Source organism: Temnothorax curvispinosus, unplaced genomic scaffold, assembly GCF_003070985.1.
Source record: "Temnothorax curvispinosus isolate PA1 unplaced genomic scaffold, ASM307098v1 QBEX01013847.1, whole genome shotgun sequence".
Taxonomy (NCBI): domain Eukaryota; kingdom Metazoa; phylum Arthropoda; class Insecta; order Hymenoptera; family Formicidae; genus Temnothorax; species Temnothorax curvispinosus.
In genome coordinates, this window is record NW_020223627.1 from 32,550 (window position 1) to 48,791 (window position 16,242).

Below are 16,242 nucleotides of genomic sequence, written 5' to 3' on the forward strand. Positions count from 1 at the left end.
TGAATTTATTATTTTAATTTTATTGGCTTATAAGTTAAATTAACATTGTTTTAGATAAATTATCGACACGTTGAGTAGGAGTAGTGATGACCTATATGAAATGGTTAAGACTCAAATCGAGGATAATTTTACATTACGAATTTAACAGTGTTCGACTCCGCATACACATCGTCGTGGAAAATCTTCTGAAAATCGTCGTATCTCCGGCATCTATGATTGCGATTATCAAAATGTTGATACAACGCTAATTATCATCTTCTTTTCCCTATATAATCATTTACAGCTTCCGGATTGCGTACCAGCAGTTTCCAAGGTTTTTATCACAACCTTGCGACATTTTCCGATGTCTCTCGTCTTTCAGAACGGTAACGTGTAATTACGCGTCTCGCCGACGACGTTGAGGGAAGTGTTGAAAGTCACGGTAAAATCAGACGCTTCTGCTTTCTGCCAGACGCGCTAATTCTCAATCGGTCTGCACGGTAGAATTAACGCGCGTTTCACGCGAAGCTCCACGATAAAATGCTCGATCGTGCTCAAATGCCTTCTCGCACAGCTAATTGATGCAATTACCAGGCCACCTTGAAGCACCGTGACCCTGCTCCTCGGGTCACAAGCTTGACGGAGGGGCTGTCGCTGCTGCAGAGGGTGCGACCGATGCGTTTGTCGCTGCCTGCGTCAACGTCGATATCAACTTCTACGTGCTTCCATCAATAATATGTAGCTAGAACTTTTGCGACTTTAGCTGAAACTTAAATTGCAAAAGAACAGGTAGATGAAAAAAAAAATCGACGGAAATCATTCCGAAGTTGTATAAACGTGCGCGAGATGTCACGGTTCTACTCGGTATAATTTGTGGACAATTAAATTAATCTCTCTGAGAATCAAACTTTTCGAGAATTAAAAATTTACAAATTACGAATTCGTAAAACTATATGTTCAATTTTGTTTCATTTACCGATTTTTTACAAAAGGCGGGAATAAATTACGCGGGCACAACGGTAGCGGTTTGCGTCAACGACGTAGAGCGCGTTAACGATGTTGCGGTGGCGTGTGATCGACGGATGGGGAACAATGTCGTTTTCGTGCGTTGAACAAGCTGTATCGTTTTCGACCGTAGGCGGCCGGCGTTTAATTAAATGTTGGTGGGCGTCGAGCGGCCTAACGGGATGGGGTATTTTGTCGGACGGAGGAAGGGGAAAGACACGGGAAAAGGGAAAAGGAAGAAAACGGCGACGGGGAGAGTCGGGTGAATCAGTGCGATGGATCAGTGTGCAAACGCGAACAATTTCAAGGAAGAATGCGAAGTGACAAATTGAATAAGGTTGAAAATAAAAAGGTTTCAGAGAGGATGAACTCGAGGTGCTCTTTCAAACTCGCAATCCTCGCAACATTCTTCACAGTTATTGCGCCTTTTCTACTTGAACTCTCTGCCGGCGGCAATCTTATTGTCGCTGCATTATCTCTAACGCTTTCTTCTTCCTCTTCATTGATTACAATATTGTTCGCTCTTTGTACCTCGATGTACCTTATCTAGAATGCTGCAAGATAATTAGTGAGACAGTGTCAATGAATCGAATGTGAGTGAAAGCGAAAGAGAGCTAATACGATATTTGCTCCTGCCTCCTTCAAAATTCGATGATTCTCTTGAGAATCTCTTCCACAGCATTTTTACATATTCCATCAATAATACGTCATAAGTCTTTAGCGTACGGTATCTCTCGGTAACTGTTAAATATGTTAATAAAGAGAAAAAGAATGATCGCTCAAAGAGATCAGCAACGCAATCGTGGAAATGCTCTCTCCCGAACTGGAATCTTGCAAGCGGATCTTACAATCTTTGTGACGCATGATCAAATAACGTCACGTTACAACAAGCAACTCAAGCAAGCGAGATTGTATGAGATTACATCGTTTATAAATAAATAAGCATTAATAAATTGCGATAAAAATCGATTTAACTGTTGCCTTTATTGAAACATAAAAATCTTCGCAAGGTCGTCGTAAGAAATGTTATCAAATTACAAATTAATTATCTGCTAATTTGTATATCTAGAACATGATCTACGATATGCGCACAACTTATTCTATTTATTTTAGTTATTATGCATATATATGTCGCAGGAATTTCGTGTATTTTTTGTTATTATTTAAATTCTTAGAGAATTCACAAAAACCGGGATATCATGGAATAAGAGTTACACAATCTTACTAGTAATTTTGCAAAATCCTAGGTTTTGTCAGTGAAATTTGTGAGTTAAAATTTTTATTAATTCATATTTTATATTTATAAATATAAAAATAATTATATAAATGTATAATATATTTACATTTATAAATTATATTTACATTTATATTTATATTTATAATTTTTACTCATTCCACATTATCCCGGTTTTTTGTGGATTCCTAGGAATTTTGCAAAAAAAAAAAAAACAAATTACACAAAATCGCTGCGACATACATAATACGTGTCTTCATATGTATAATATGTGGTATATATACAATTTTTTTGTATAAAACATAAAAATAATGCTTTCGTATATAAAATGAGAACTAATACTATGAAATAAGGTAGAACTTAAAATTAGATTCTATAATATAAAATGTTACATTCATAATTTTATGTTATTAAATTTACTTTTAGTAATAAGTACACGAGATATTTATGTATTGAAATTTTTTGTAAAATAAAAATCGTACATTTAGCGTGTAAAATAGAAACAATATCATGAAATAATCCGTAAAATAGGTAGAGCTAAATAGATCTATTCTAGAAAACACGATAGTTATTAATTTCCTACAACGTCGTGACATTATTAGAATAATTTTTCGGATTGAATACAAAAAGAATACATAAAGATATTAACGTCTGCAAAGAACCAGAAAAGAAATTTTCTTTTTCTTAATTCGATCTTACAAAAGATATTTCACTTATTTCTAACTTTTTAGCACGTAGCTGGCTCTTCTTTATTCCGTCGTTACTTACCTGGCTTACCAGGACAATTACAATTACTTAATTATTCAGTAATTATAAGTAATTCAAAAAATTCTACATTATTATCAGGTTTCTAGCCTTCCGGAAATTTTGTCGCAACTTGCCTTATAAGATCACTCATTTCTCAATTTTGGTGGAAAGTAAACGCTTCTGATCAGCATCGTCGTCACCGACGGCACTTGTCTCTTATTGTGCAAAGCTAAATTATCGGTATTAACGGATGAGAATTCGGTGGCGACTTTTCGCGCTGTCAGTGTCAATATGTTCATCAAATCCATCGTTGTCCCGTGTTCATCCAAGATGTCGCACAAGCATTGTATATACCACGTGCCTTCTGAGGGATTCCTCCAGGTAAAGAAGCCTTGAGAATTGAAGAATTAGGAATTAGAATTACGAAATAAGAATTACATTGAATTACATATATTCATTTGTATATCAATTAATGGATTTATCAATACCCCGCGTCTGCTGTACGTTACAGTGACTACTTTTTGGCTATATTAAAAGTTTTTTTTTATATATCGCAAATCCAAGATTCTCTAACAGATTGAATTATTATAAAAACTGATAATAAACTTTGCATCTTTAGTAACAGAAACTCAATAATCAATATATATTAAAAATCATTCTCTTAAATACTGTGAAGCTAATAACACTATGTTGGGTTCCAACAAATTTAATCAAGTTATATAATATTTGAGCTAATATGAGAATTAAGCTTTCTTCAAGAAACATTTATAGATATTTATTTTTATACTTTATGTTTCGATATTCATAATTTAAAAAATGTGTTATTTAATTATATATAATATTACTTAATAATATTAATACAATGATAAATATTTAGATAGTTTGTTTTATTAAGAATGTTTGATTTTTTGTACTTATTTGAATTTACGTATTGCACGACTCCGAAAAATGCGTTTTTACATATCACGTAAAGCAATATTTTATTGAAGAAACAATTAGCTACGTACTGGTCCTTAGCGCTTTGGAACATGCATGCCTTTACAAAATGGTACAATTTCTGTACGTCATCTAGAAGGTATTAGGCACTTACCTTGAACCGAGCTGTGAGCTATCAAAAAATCTGCGTGAGTCGGAATAGCATAAGAAACTACCGAATCAGTTTCCGTTTTGATTAAAGTCCGAGGGGACAGCATAACACCGCTATCGGATTCGTCGCCTCTGCAAGCCTAAACAAAAAGCCAGAAGCACCAGGGTGAGCTAGCCGGATAGAATAGAACCAAGCGGAAATATATCACGATATGTCGATTCACGATATCACGAATGTAATTTCAAAATAGAACAGGAACTCACGAAAATGTCAGTATAGTTTTACCTGGATGAAGAACAACTTAGGCTTGCCCGCGAGGGTTATACATTTATCACCGGCGAAAGGCTTCCAAAGCCTGTCGGACTTGTAAATGACGTCCTTCGCACATATCAGGTCGTTTTGGACCCCGTGGGTTAGCGTAATCACGCAGAGGCAGTCATTATTCGTGTGGTCGACCTGACTCACTGTAACACGCACAATTGAACATCGAAATTTAATTGAATAAACATATAATTCAAATCTCTGCATCAGAGAGCGCAAGAATGATACACAAAGTCGAGACTTCAAGGGAGATGGATATAAATGAGTCGGTGCAAAACGTGATGGATATCGTTTCTTACCTTTCTCTATCTTATCTATAATCTCGCTGTGCGTGAAGTCGTGGCAAAGTTCAACGTCGAATCCAAGATCCCCGAAAGTTTTCTCCAATCTTTTCGCGTCCAATGCCGAACCTTCTCGCGTATCGTAGCTCAAGTCAAATTTTTCGTGATTGAAGATTATGCACATGCCGCGATTCTTGTGATTCATGTTATAGGATTCCGCGTCCTTCGCTACTGACGCGTATGCAGTGGGTTCTTTGAAGGTGCTGAATAAGAAAGCACGGAAATAAACAGAGTATATAAACGCTACCGATGCAAATATAAAATCATAATCCCTAAAAAAATCTACCTTTGAATGTTAATGAATAAAACGCAATTGCAAATATTTATAGTGGCGATTGTAAAACTGTAACTATCATGTAAGCAACATCAGTGAAATTAAACAATTTATTTATCAATATTTAACGTTTTTTTAATGATAACTTTAAAGAAGTATTTACGTATATGTTTAGAGAGAGAGACTAACGCATTTATTAAAAGTTGATTTTTTATTCAACTCCAAATTAATATTATTTTCGTAGTAATATTTTTATTTGGTGTTTGAGTAATTATTTCTCGATTTAATATCATTATAAAAAATTATTTCGCGCCGCTTAGTTTCAGAATTAATACTCCTGTAAGTTAATAATCCGTTTCCTTACCAAGCAGAGTCACTAATTTTGTTAAGTGGGACGTTATTGGCTTTAGCGTCGGTTGTGTCTGATTTCTTCGTCTCGTTGGATTGGGACGGTCCGGCAATACACAAATCGTCCGTACATTCTTGCTGCTCCGTTGACATCTGAGAAAATAAATGGCTTGCATCAGAAAAGAATTATGTTCTGCAATTTATAATTTTACCATATTAATTGCAAAAAAGATACGCGAGATAAATTCGAGATGTCTTTCATCGAGAGAAATTAGTTCGAATTTTGTGTCGAAAAATCTGTAAAATTACAGCTGCCAATTCTGATGTTATTTCGAGAGTAGAAGAGAAGAGAAAAATTTCACTTGATTTGGACAAAAAGTAAAAATGTGTATAACAATACAATTCTTGTACTATCTACACTTTGTCAGAAATAGGCATTTAATTAAATAATTTTTTTCTAATTTGTTACTCGGATAAAATTATATCTTTAACAAATATTTTATATGGTATTCTGATTGTAAAATACTTTTTTGAAGAAGTGGTTAATCGTGTAACGAGAATATTATTCAAATTATTATTTAACCGAGAAGGATAAGATTTAACTGAGAAATTATTTGAAATTAATCAAATACATTCTACATCAGTCCTAAATACATCTAAAAATACCATTGTTACATCTAAGACAATCCTTGGCCGGTATTCATAGTCGGATCTTATTTCAAGACCGTCTTAAGTAATGTCTTAAGTTGCTAATACGGTCATTTGATTGGCTGGACGGAGTCTTAAGACTGCCTTTGACTGGACGATCTTAGATATAAGATTCGACTATGAATACCGCCCCTTATATATATAATTTTTATCTGTTCGATTACAATTAGTACATTACGAAAGTCTCGCAACGTAAGTTTACATACAAAGTAATCCGTAGTAGATACAGATTTGCTCCGGTTTCGGATATTCCTAGCTTCAAAAACCGCAGAGTATTTTCTAAAGCATGAACTAGAATCAACCACCGAATTGGATCTACTCCTTGGCTTAACATTGTTCGTCTCCGTCTGGAAATATAAAGATTGACGTTATTTATTTATCTATCTAATTATCTGTTGAAAATTCCTTTATTTAGTACACGTACTAAAATAAAGAACCAGCAAATAATTTAAAAAGTAAAAAAGCTGAACGCACGCGTTCAGATAACGAGAAGAAAGAAAAAAAAACGAATGAAGAGAAAGAAGAATATGCAAATTATATCAAATACATATGCGAGTAAATTATCAAAGATGACCGAAAAGCGATTAATATAGCTTTAAGTTTTCCACACAAAGTATGATGCAATTCTTCAACCTTTCTATAAAGGTGCATCCCGAGGCTCTCTAGGTGGGAGAGTAGCCAATCAGAATAACTTCGTTCCGCTATTTCTCTGTTTCCTTGAGACCAGGCCTAAGCATCTTAACAAGAATCAGAAATTCATAAAACGTTCAAAAATAGAGAGTAAATGCGCTTATTTAGAAATTTATATAAATCTAAAAGAAATTTGCTACTTTTTAATTGTTATTTTAGCCCTCTCATTATTTATATGTTAATAAACCTAAATTCTACCAATAGGCGAGCTAGATTTACTCTATTAGAAAATTGTCGCGTTATTTGTATCATTAAAAAATAATAATATGCGAAGAATATGACTTTCATCTCTCGATTCATATACTGGTCTAACATTATTCTGTTTTTATTTGTGCGGCTGCTCCTTTTTTGTCATTGAGGTTGCTTGTCCTTTGTCGTTGCATTTTCTTACCTGTGAAGGATCTAAATCCTCGAATCCTCATTTTCAGGTTTCTATTTTAGAGAATAAAGAAAGAGGAAATCGCAGGCATATTCTGATACGTTTTGTTGACTTAAGAACTATTTAACGGAAAAACTTGAAAAAAACCCTGGCAGGTTGTCTCGACGCAGAATACGACGTTATCTCGACGAACAAATATTCCCCGTTGCCCAAGTAATAAATTGACATTATTTATCGTCAAAATGACGACAAATAACGTCAGCTATCTGTAAGGAATAAAAAGAAAGACAGAGAATGAGAATACCATCCGTTGTTGGTCTATTACTTTGTTATTACTTTGTTTGTTATTATCGGGATGCTGGATAGCTTAGATGACAAAATAGTCGTTTATCGAGCGACAGATACGGGTACGAATCCGGATGTTCCGTTAAGGTTTCGAGAGTAGAAAAAATTATACTCCACTTTTTCCCAGAAATAACAAGAACCATAGACAAGAACAAATTTGAGACAATTTGGTAATATCTTTGCATCCTTCGGAATATGAAAATCTCCAGATAAAAAGAAGAAAAAGGGAAAACCTGTCTCACTTTCGTAACTAACATTCCTAGTTTCTTTCACTTTACGCTGCGCTTCCAAGCTTACCCTGAATTCCTCATAATACGCGTGCACTTGAGAACGGGACATACAACGCTCCCCATACGCTTGTCTTAGCATCTGATAGGCATCGTGTTCGCTTTTTCCTAAGTTGACTAAAAACTTGAGATTGATGCGTTGCTCAAATTTATCCATGATTTCTCCGGGATCGCTTCCGAACACGCTTTAAAATAGTCGAGCGACCAATAAATTTGTAACTTAAAATAAACACGTGTCACAACGATTATAATAACGCTGTACAATAACTTTTGGCTTAAATTATTACAATCGGTAACATTCACTCCTAAACGTTCAACAACAAGTACCGACTTCTTTCCGGGACGTTCTAGCGCTTAAATGCGTCGTATTTGTATCGGGAGATGATGAAACGTGTTAAAGCAGGTATAGTTTCCATTTAGGAGAGAGGGGGGGGAAAAGCTTTTCTTCAAAATCGTTCGTCATTCTTCAGAACTTCTTGCACGGTCCATCTCTCCTCTCTCTCTCTCTTTCTTTCTGTTTTCGTTGGTGAGAAAAAGAGAAAAGATGAAGCGTGCAAGAAGTTCAGCTAAATAGGTTCAACCTATACCTGAAGAACGATTTAGCCAATTGGTAGCAAGGAGATTTTAGCAAGCTACTTTTCGGAAAACCGTTCGTTGTCGACAATGTGTTGCTCTGACGGTCAGTGTGTAATGTATATACATATATATATATACTGCGTAATATGGACAGCCTGTAAAATTACGCGCACCGCTCATTCAATCTCTCCCCGTTAAGATATACGTATAAATATCTTAAAAAGGAGTAGTAATAATTGACACTGACTGGCAATATAAAAATTCTTTAATTATCTCACGACGTTTCGACCGTCACTTTCGGTCCTTATCAAGTGTTCAAATTACATCGCTTCCTTGAATTAATTCCTTGAAGCGATGTAATTTGAACACTTGATAAGAACCGAAAGTGACGGTCGAAACGTCGTGAGATAATTAAAGAATTTTTATATTGCCAGTCAGTGTCAATTATTACTACTCCTTTTTATTTTATTCACTGGCGAAGAAAAGGTTTCCTTATTGGTAAATATCTTAAATTGATTATGATATATAATTATTTTTATTTTCATTATTATTATTTTTACTTTACAAGATAATTGTTTGTCACGTTTAAAGCTATATAAAAAACTATTAAGATTAAAAAATGATTCAAACCGCAATTTCTTTGCGTGAACGAAAAAATGTTAAAGACATTTCGAGAAATCGTCTTCATTTTTTTATATATAAATTGATTTCTTGTGTTATTCGACTTATAAGAATATTCAATTAAGATTGTCTAAAGTCGAATAAATTCCCTTTAAAATGACCTACTACATTTTTCACACAGACTTTACTACATAGACTTCCGATAATCACACAAAATAGATGTGGTATCTCATAATAGGAAACTTTCCTCTAATAACAATATATCTGGGAAATACTAAGGCACCGGCATGTCTCTCTTTTGTCAGAAGCAAATTTCACGTCGACAGCTATTAATATTAATGCTGATTCAATCTCAATCTCCCTTATCCATCTATCAAGTGCAATCTCGAAAGAAAGTAGCGATCGATGATGAAATCGGAGTCAACGGAAGCTCTCGATGCAACAAAAGCCCACAAGTGTGTTTCGCAACGAAAATATATCTGCTGTGTTTGAGCTACTAATAAGTTAGTCATCCTTTTACAGATTAGAGAAAAAAAAAGTTTCGCCAAAGCGATAGTGAAACGAAAAGGTTCTTTATCAATGATTCAGATCATCATTGGCAGGAGTGCCGATAATTGTACATATTTAAATTTGTGCGGCGTGACTCACGCTTTTTATTGTCTTTTAATGATAGAATTTCTTTTAATCGGTGTGAATTTTTCTTCGCCTGAGAACGTCATAGGGAGCTTACTGACGAATTTGATTTAGCACATTTTGTCGCTTTTGTTGTTGAGGCTTGACGTATAAGAGGCGAACAAAGAGAACGTGAACAAAGGGATGAGTAGGCCATTATGGCCTTCATAGAAGAAACGAAAGAAAGTTCTCCTATGCTAGAAATTATATAAATACGTAGACGCGCAAAAAAAAAAGCATTTTTTTACGCAGTACCGCATTGCCATTATATTGATTTTTAGTTGAGATAATGCAAACGCGCCAAGTTTAGCGTTTTGTAAAGACTAACGAATTATAAAACTATTTTTTTTTATTGCTGATTTCAAATAATTAATATATTATAATATATATTCAAAAGTAACATGATAAAATTTTTATTAACACAGGAGAGTTTTACAAGAATGAAGCACAAAAAGAAATTTGAATAGTAGTGTGTACTATCGACCTATTATTTCAGAATTGATCGTTCTTAGCGATGCGATGCGATGCTGTGTATTAACGTATATTATACTTCGAGCAAAATTGGAACGAGATCAGATTTGAACGCCTCGATTATACATACGCCTGCAATTCACAACACGAATACCTGTTGTTTACTTGAGTTTTCATTAGCAAAGCTGTTATCTTCTAATTAAACTTATATCGCGTTCATACAATGAAACACAATTATAATTATCGATAAGGATCCTACATATAAAACGTAATTATATATATATACATATATACATATATAAAATTGTCAATAAAGATCCTATAGCAATTTTTCTATTAAAAAAAAAATATGTTTGAAATCAATTGAGGGGGCGCAAAGTATTCTCTAATACTATAATCCCTCTCCAAGTTTAGATTTCGATGCGAAAGCGATCCTTATGTTTATCCACACAAAGGGACTGACTGCGAGACCAGAGTAGCGGCTGATGCAAGACTTATTATTAGACTTTTTTTTGCGCACACTTAAATCGAATTCGGCATTGCAGTACGTCTCGTTCCTTCGCGTTTAGCGACACGTACATCGAAAGTTGAGATTTGATCGATTTCGCTTTTCTCTCGCACGCGCTCGATTTACCTGTTGCGCCTCGGCATCGTCGCCGATCGCCAACACCTCCATCAGCTCCATGTCGCATGGAAGAGAAATTACCACCCCGAGATTACCACCACACACCGCGTATACGCGCTGCTCTCCTCGCGTCGTCGAAGGTTTCCACGATTTTTACGAACGGGTACCGCGCTGCGTCCGGATCGCGTTCGCGGAGGAAAACGACTGTGCAGGTCAATCTCGACTGATAAGTGTCAGATATACGTCGTCCGTGTGCGTGTGTGATTGCCGAAGTCCTATCGAGGTGGTCGGCTTATCGGCCGCCTTATCACGTTCGATCGCTATCGCGTCCGCTATCCGTCGCGAGCGGCCAACAAAAACGCGTGTTTATTCATAAAACCGCGTAGGGACCTCGTGACGCGGACGTCGCAGGATGCTCGCGGTTATGAGGCGTAATAATAGAACACCTTGGAAAGGTCACCACACCGTAAACAGTAGGACTGTTACCTACGATTTATTACTGGGAAAGTATCTGGGTCGGGATTTCATTTATATAATTTTACACGCCACGTATGTATGAATTTCTTATCATTCGTATATTGACATGTTTTGTCATCTTTATTGCCATTTTATGATGTATAATTTCGTTTGCACTTATAAAACGTACAGTTTTAGTATGGTTTTTTTCCCCCATTTTTGAAATAAACTAGTAGACGTCAGAAAAAAAATAATAGCACAAATAATAGAATTTAATAATAACTGTATAATTAAGAAATAAAGTAAAAAAAATAGTGATATTATATAAAATACTTTTTACGAAAAAGTATATTATTGATGAACAGAAAGTGTCTCAATGTGTCATTGACATAAACGAGTAGTTTCAGAAAAATGTTTATCTAAATGCAATTATCATTAACCCGTTGAGGTCACACCTCCTAAAAATAACGTAGAGGTCACATGAGGATACATCTTTTTGATGTATCGACTCAAACCTTGAACTGGAATTTAGTTTATGACTTCCTCTTTATAATCCAATAATTTGTTAAATTTTTTTATGTTGAAAAAACGCGAAAAAAAAACATTTTTTTCGAGAAATTTGACTTTTTTCACAAAAATATTCATCACAATTTTTTGAGATAGAGCAAAAAAACTTCCTGCGTATTACTCTCAAAATAGTATACTTTTAAGGAAAAAAAAAAGTCTGGAGTCTACTGGACCCCATGTGACCTCAACGGGTTAAATGAAGTCTATATTATTCTTCTTTAATTCGATGAACAGAATCGTTTACGATGAAATGTCTAACTCTTTCTGGGAAAAAATTGTTCATACATAATTACATATAAAATATGTATATATGTTTCCTTTCCTCTTGTATAATCTCCGTTCCTATTCAAGAAAAAATAATAATAAGAAGAAGAATCAAAAGATAATTTAATGAAGTTTGAGAAAATGAGAAAAACTGTTCATATATAATCAATAATCATACATAAATGTAGTAATTGCATGTAAAATATAATTATACGAGATTACATAGAATATTGTATAATTTAATCGCAACTTTTCTCAAACGTCGATCAGAATTTCGTGAATTCTGGCCAAGCCATTTTTACGCTCTTTCGAGAAGTCCCGCGACCGCGTCTTTAAAACTTCGACGCGATTGGCTTGATCGTGGCCTATCGCGATACATTTTGCCTGTAGCGCGGTTCCACTGGATCCAGGATGCACGCTAGCACGCTTCCCGTTTCCCACCCGCGCCGCGGAATTGCAACAAGGAAGAAAACATAGTGCGCTGTGCGAATAATTTATTCCGGAATAGGCTGCCTGCCCTCTCACTATTGGCCTGCTCGGCCTCTCCCCTGCCCACGCCGCAGGAGGCTGATCGGAAGAGGTGACTAATTTGTAAACGTCGAATGTAGACGACTGTCGAAGCTCGACCGTGTCGACCGTGACAAGCTGAGAAGGCGGACACCAGTCCCAAAATAGAGATCCTCGGCCTTCTGTCTCGCTACCTGATCCGTCCGAGAACGTTTCGCCGTCCCATTCTGTTGTCGATCATGTGCGTAAAGCAGGTAGGCGAAGAAAGTCGCGGTTTAAAGGCCGCCTGTAAACTGCGCACAAGCCCGATGCTTTGTGCCGGAAACATTAGGCAACATTAGGAAATGTAGGAGGGAGAGTTTCTGGCGAACTTTCCCTCGTCCGAACTTTTCCTAGCCGACCAATGTCGAAAAACTCGCCTCGCGTGACGGACGAAACGTCAATCTGAGAAATCAGCTGATAGAATTGTTTTGTGTCTCTAATTGTCTAATTGATTTCTCTCGTTACTCCCTTGATCGTGCGATGACAGTTGGCGTCGACTTCTGCTAGGCTATGTTTCTCTTCGCGTTTTTTTGTCGTGTCCGTGTTGAAATAGTGTCTTCCTCCTCTTTTCTTCCTTCTTTTTCCGGAGTTTTATACATATATTTATTTTTCAGTGATACACTAGAGGAGGATCTTAATTTTGATGAGGCAACTGCGATTGTAGCAAAATGCCTGTTACGAACCAACGCGTCGAGGCCAATCCTTGTCTCGACGCTAATGCGTCGCTCGGAATAGATGAAGCCTGTTTCAGCATACTAAACGAGTATTCCAGATCTGTCACATTGTATTCTCAGGTGTCGGACTGTTATCGGGTATGTATTTGACACACGGAATTCTTTATTGTGTTTGGGCTGTTTGAATAATGTCCTTTGCTATTGCAGTGCGAAGATGTACCGCAAGCTATCTTGCCAGTGGGAAAAAACACCACGTTGGTTGTACCTACGAAATATCCTTTGTACATATCTTACAAGGAGGATGATATCTACCGGTGTCAGTAAGTAACTCAGGAATGTACGAGCTCTATGATTGTCTTACTTGTTACATCTTATGCCAAAATACCAAAATATCTGATTGTCTTACAGGACAATGTTCGATTTTAAAGAGCATGGAAGTTACGGTTGGAATATTTCCAAGGAGCAAGGAGTGTGCTCAGAAATTTATACGATTCATGAACCGATAAACAGTTATCTTCGTAAGTAGAAAGAATTTATAGCAAACTTTTTTTTAAATCTTGATTTGACGAGGCTGGTGTGCTAATCGATGATTGTTCCTGTTGCAGCGATATTTGCAGCTTTTATGGTGTATGTTCTGTTAATGATTTTATTCGCCACCGTCAAAGTTATCGTGCGTGTGGTGAAGGGAAGATTAGCTCCGGATTATATACGCGACGTAAGTGTTTTTGCACAAATATATATAATCGTGTGCAATCACACGCGCCATTCTGGATGTAATACTATGCGTACTTTCAGGATTTGGATGAGCTTCAAGAAACGGAGACCCCGAACCCGATAGTCAGGACAAACAGATCTAGTACTAGGATCCGTTCGGTTGATACATTCCGAGGGTACCTCTCGTCTTTACGCGTAAAACGATACAATCATCGATCGACTTAATGCTAAATATGGTGAAAATATAATTTCAGGATTGCTATATTATTGATGATATTTGTCAATAATGGCGGTGGCAGATACGTGTTTTTCAATCATAGCGCATGGAACGGTTTGACAGTGGCCGACTTGGTTTTGCCTTGGTAAATTATCTGTACTCCTTCGCACTTTACATACGATTCCTTTCTACTGTTCATATTCTCACTCTGCGATTTCAGGTTTGCATGGATCATGGGATTTTCGATCGCTATATCGAAACGATCGGAGCTTCGTGTGTCGAGCTCGCGCGGGAAGATTATTTTGCGTTGTCTGCAACGCGCGGTTATCCTCGTGCTTCTTGGATTGATGGTGAACTCGATTCACGCGGAGTCGCTGAAGGATCTCCGGTTTCCGGGGGTTCTTCAGTTGCTGGCCGTTTCGTACTTCGTATGCGCCACCATCGAGACGATATTTATGTGGACGCATTCTCAGGTTTGAATTACATTTTCCCTTCTTTATGACAGCGTGTTACGCGTATCTGTGATGAACCAATCTGTGATAATTGATAATCTTTTAGGATGTGTTACTGTTCGGCCAATTTTCAATCCTGCGAGACAACTTGAGAAATTCGGCGCAGTGGTTGATTATTTTAGCGATTACGGCGACGCATACCCTAATCACGTTTCTTCTGCCTGTCCCAAATTGTCCAACGGGATATTTGGGACCTGGTGGTTATCATCAATTCGGAAACTTCTCCAATTGTACGGGAGGCGCAGCCGGTTACATAGATAGACTTGTGTTTGGCAGTCATATGTATTCCAAAACAGAAAATCCCGTGTACGGTACCATCTTGCCTCATGATCCTGAAGGTATATATATGCACGACAAATTTTATTCTTTCCAATAAAGCTCGATAAATTGTGTACAATACTATTGTGTAATTAACGTTTACAGGGCTAATGAACACGGTATCTATAATATTTGTTGTGTACATGGGTATCGTTGCCGGAAGGATTTTATTGTTTTACTACCAATGCAATGCTAGAGTGGTACGCTGGCTGGTGTACTCAGCCATCACCGTAAGTTCCAATCTTTTTTCATATAACATGAAGGCAACAGAAAGAAGATATACAATTTGAACGATTAATAATAATTGATATTAATATTCAGGGTATTATTGCTGGATCATTATGTCACTTTGATAAAGAGTCCGGAGTGATACCAGTCAGTAAGAAAATGATGTCGCTCTCGTTCATTTTGACGGCATCCTGCTTTGCATTTTTATTGTACGCAATCTTACATTTTCTTGTCGATTATAAACAGTATTGGAGCGGTGCACCATTCATCTACGCAGGTTTGTAACATTTTCTGCAACAATACATTTATAAAGTTCTAACTTTATTCCTAACTTTTTTTTTTTTTTTAAACAGAATAATAAATTTCTTTCGCCAGTATAGAATAACAATCAGAACATATAGAATTTTTTTTAACTTTAATCTTTTGTTCTAATTATTAAACTTTGTCCTTTGTCTCTTTTTTCCCTACAAAGTCAAAATATTCATCATTTCGTTCCTTTTATGCGTTAAGTATGCATCAACTAAGATAAACTTCATGTATTCATTATTTTATCTTTGTTTTAGGTTTGAATCCAATTACTCTCTATGTTGGGCATACTCTTACCATGGGCTTATTTCCGTGGGCTTGGAAACTTGTGCATGCTACGCACTGGTCAGTCCTCGCTATGAATTTGTGGACCACAACTTTATGGGGTGTTATCGCATATTGGTTGTATTTAAAAGACATTATTATATCTATTTAAAACTGTCAAAGGTATTGTTTCGTGATAAAGCGTTATAATCCTGTATATGCAAGGGATTAGATAAATTATTACAGATTGCTATGCTTACAATGCTTACACGCGCTTATGAGACTGTATGCGATTAGGAAGTCGAATATTTCGAGAACAATGTGATGAGAGAAATAACGAAACAGAAAGAGAAGGTCTGATTGCTCTTCTAAGTAATCATCGTTTATTGACAATTGTAAAATTATATAAACAATGCAATTAACACCTCAATCATTATTATGTATAATAAGTTTTTGAAATAAA

General features: G+C 36.2%; 2 protein-coding genes across 4 annotated transcripts; one reads left to right on the forward strand and one right to left on the reverse strand.

The window, feature by feature from the left end:
- Positions 1-1,949: 1,949 nt before the first annotated feature.
- On the reverse strand, positions 1,950-11,257 carry LOC112464059 (caspase-1-like). Of its 2 annotated transcripts, XM_025030848.1 has the most exons (8): positions 10,720-11,257; positions 6,678-6,781; positions 6,251-6,391; positions 5,353-5,489; positions 4,673-4,917; positions 4,338-4,516; positions 4,056-4,191; positions 1,950-3,356 (listed from the first exon to the last, which is right to left on the reverse strand). In XM_025030848.1, the coding sequence occupies exons 2-8, from the start codon at positions 6,693-6,695 to the stop codon at positions 3,109-3,111; spliced, it is 1,104 nt and encodes a 367-aa protein (XP_024886616.1). In that variant the 5' UTR covers positions 6,696-6,781; positions 10,720-11,257; the 3' UTR covers positions 1,950-3,108. The 2 variants fall into 2 exon arrangements, with proteins under 2 accessions (XP_024886616.1, XP_024886615.1); XM_025030847.1 differs by lacking the exon at positions 6,678-6,781.
- Positions 11,258-12,419: 1,162 nt separating this feature from the next.
- Positions 12,420-16,236, forward strand: LOC112464058 (heparan-alpha-glucosaminide N-acetyltransferase-like). Of its 2 annotated transcripts, none has more exons than XM_025030846.1 (12): positions 12,420-12,577; positions 13,161-13,358; positions 13,428-13,540; positions 13,629-13,738; positions 13,826-13,935; positions 14,016-14,110; positions 14,189-14,296; positions 14,372-14,624; positions 14,710-15,001; positions 15,087-15,211; positions 15,303-15,486; positions 15,773-16,236. In XM_025030846.1, exons 2-12 carry the CDS (start codon positions 13,215-13,217, stop codon positions 15,949-15,951), a joined length of 1,713 nt encoding a protein of 570 aa, XP_024886614.1. In that variant the 5' UTR covers positions 12,420-12,577; positions 13,161-13,214; the 3' UTR covers positions 15,952-16,236. The 2 variants fall into 2 exon arrangements, with proteins under 2 accessions (XP_024886614.1, XP_024886612.1); XM_025030844.1 differs by lacking the exon at positions 12,420-12,577 and adding an exon at positions 12,868-13,083.
- Positions 16,237-16,242: the final 6 nt, after the last annotated feature.

Bases quoted from the DNA above. Each gene is read 5' to 3' on its own strand.
- LOC112464059 (XM_025030847.1), bottom strand. From the start codon at position 10,770: ATGGAGCTGATGGAGGTGTTGGCGATCGGCGACGATGCCGAGGCGCAA. The intron at 5,490-6,250 runs GTATGTAAACTT...TTATTTTCTCAG, and splicing joins TATCTACTACGGATTACTTT to ATGTCAACGGAGCAGCAAGA. The intron at 3,357-4,055 runs GTAAGTGCCTAA...TCAATTCTCAAG, and splicing joins AGCTCACAGCTCGGTTCAAG to GCTTCTTTACCTGGAGGAAT.
- LOC112464058 (XM_025030846.1), top strand. From the start codon at position 13,215: ATGCCTGTTACGAACCAACGCGTCGAGGCCAATCCTTGTCTCGACGCT. The intron at 13,739-13,825 runs GTAAGTAGAAAG...TTCCTGTTGCAG, and splicing joins ACCGATAAACAGTTATCTTC to CGATATTTGCAGCTTTTATG. The intron at 14,111-14,188 runs GTACCTCTCGTC...ATATAATTTCAG, and splicing joins TCGGTTGATACATTCCGAGG to GATTGCTATATTATTGATGA.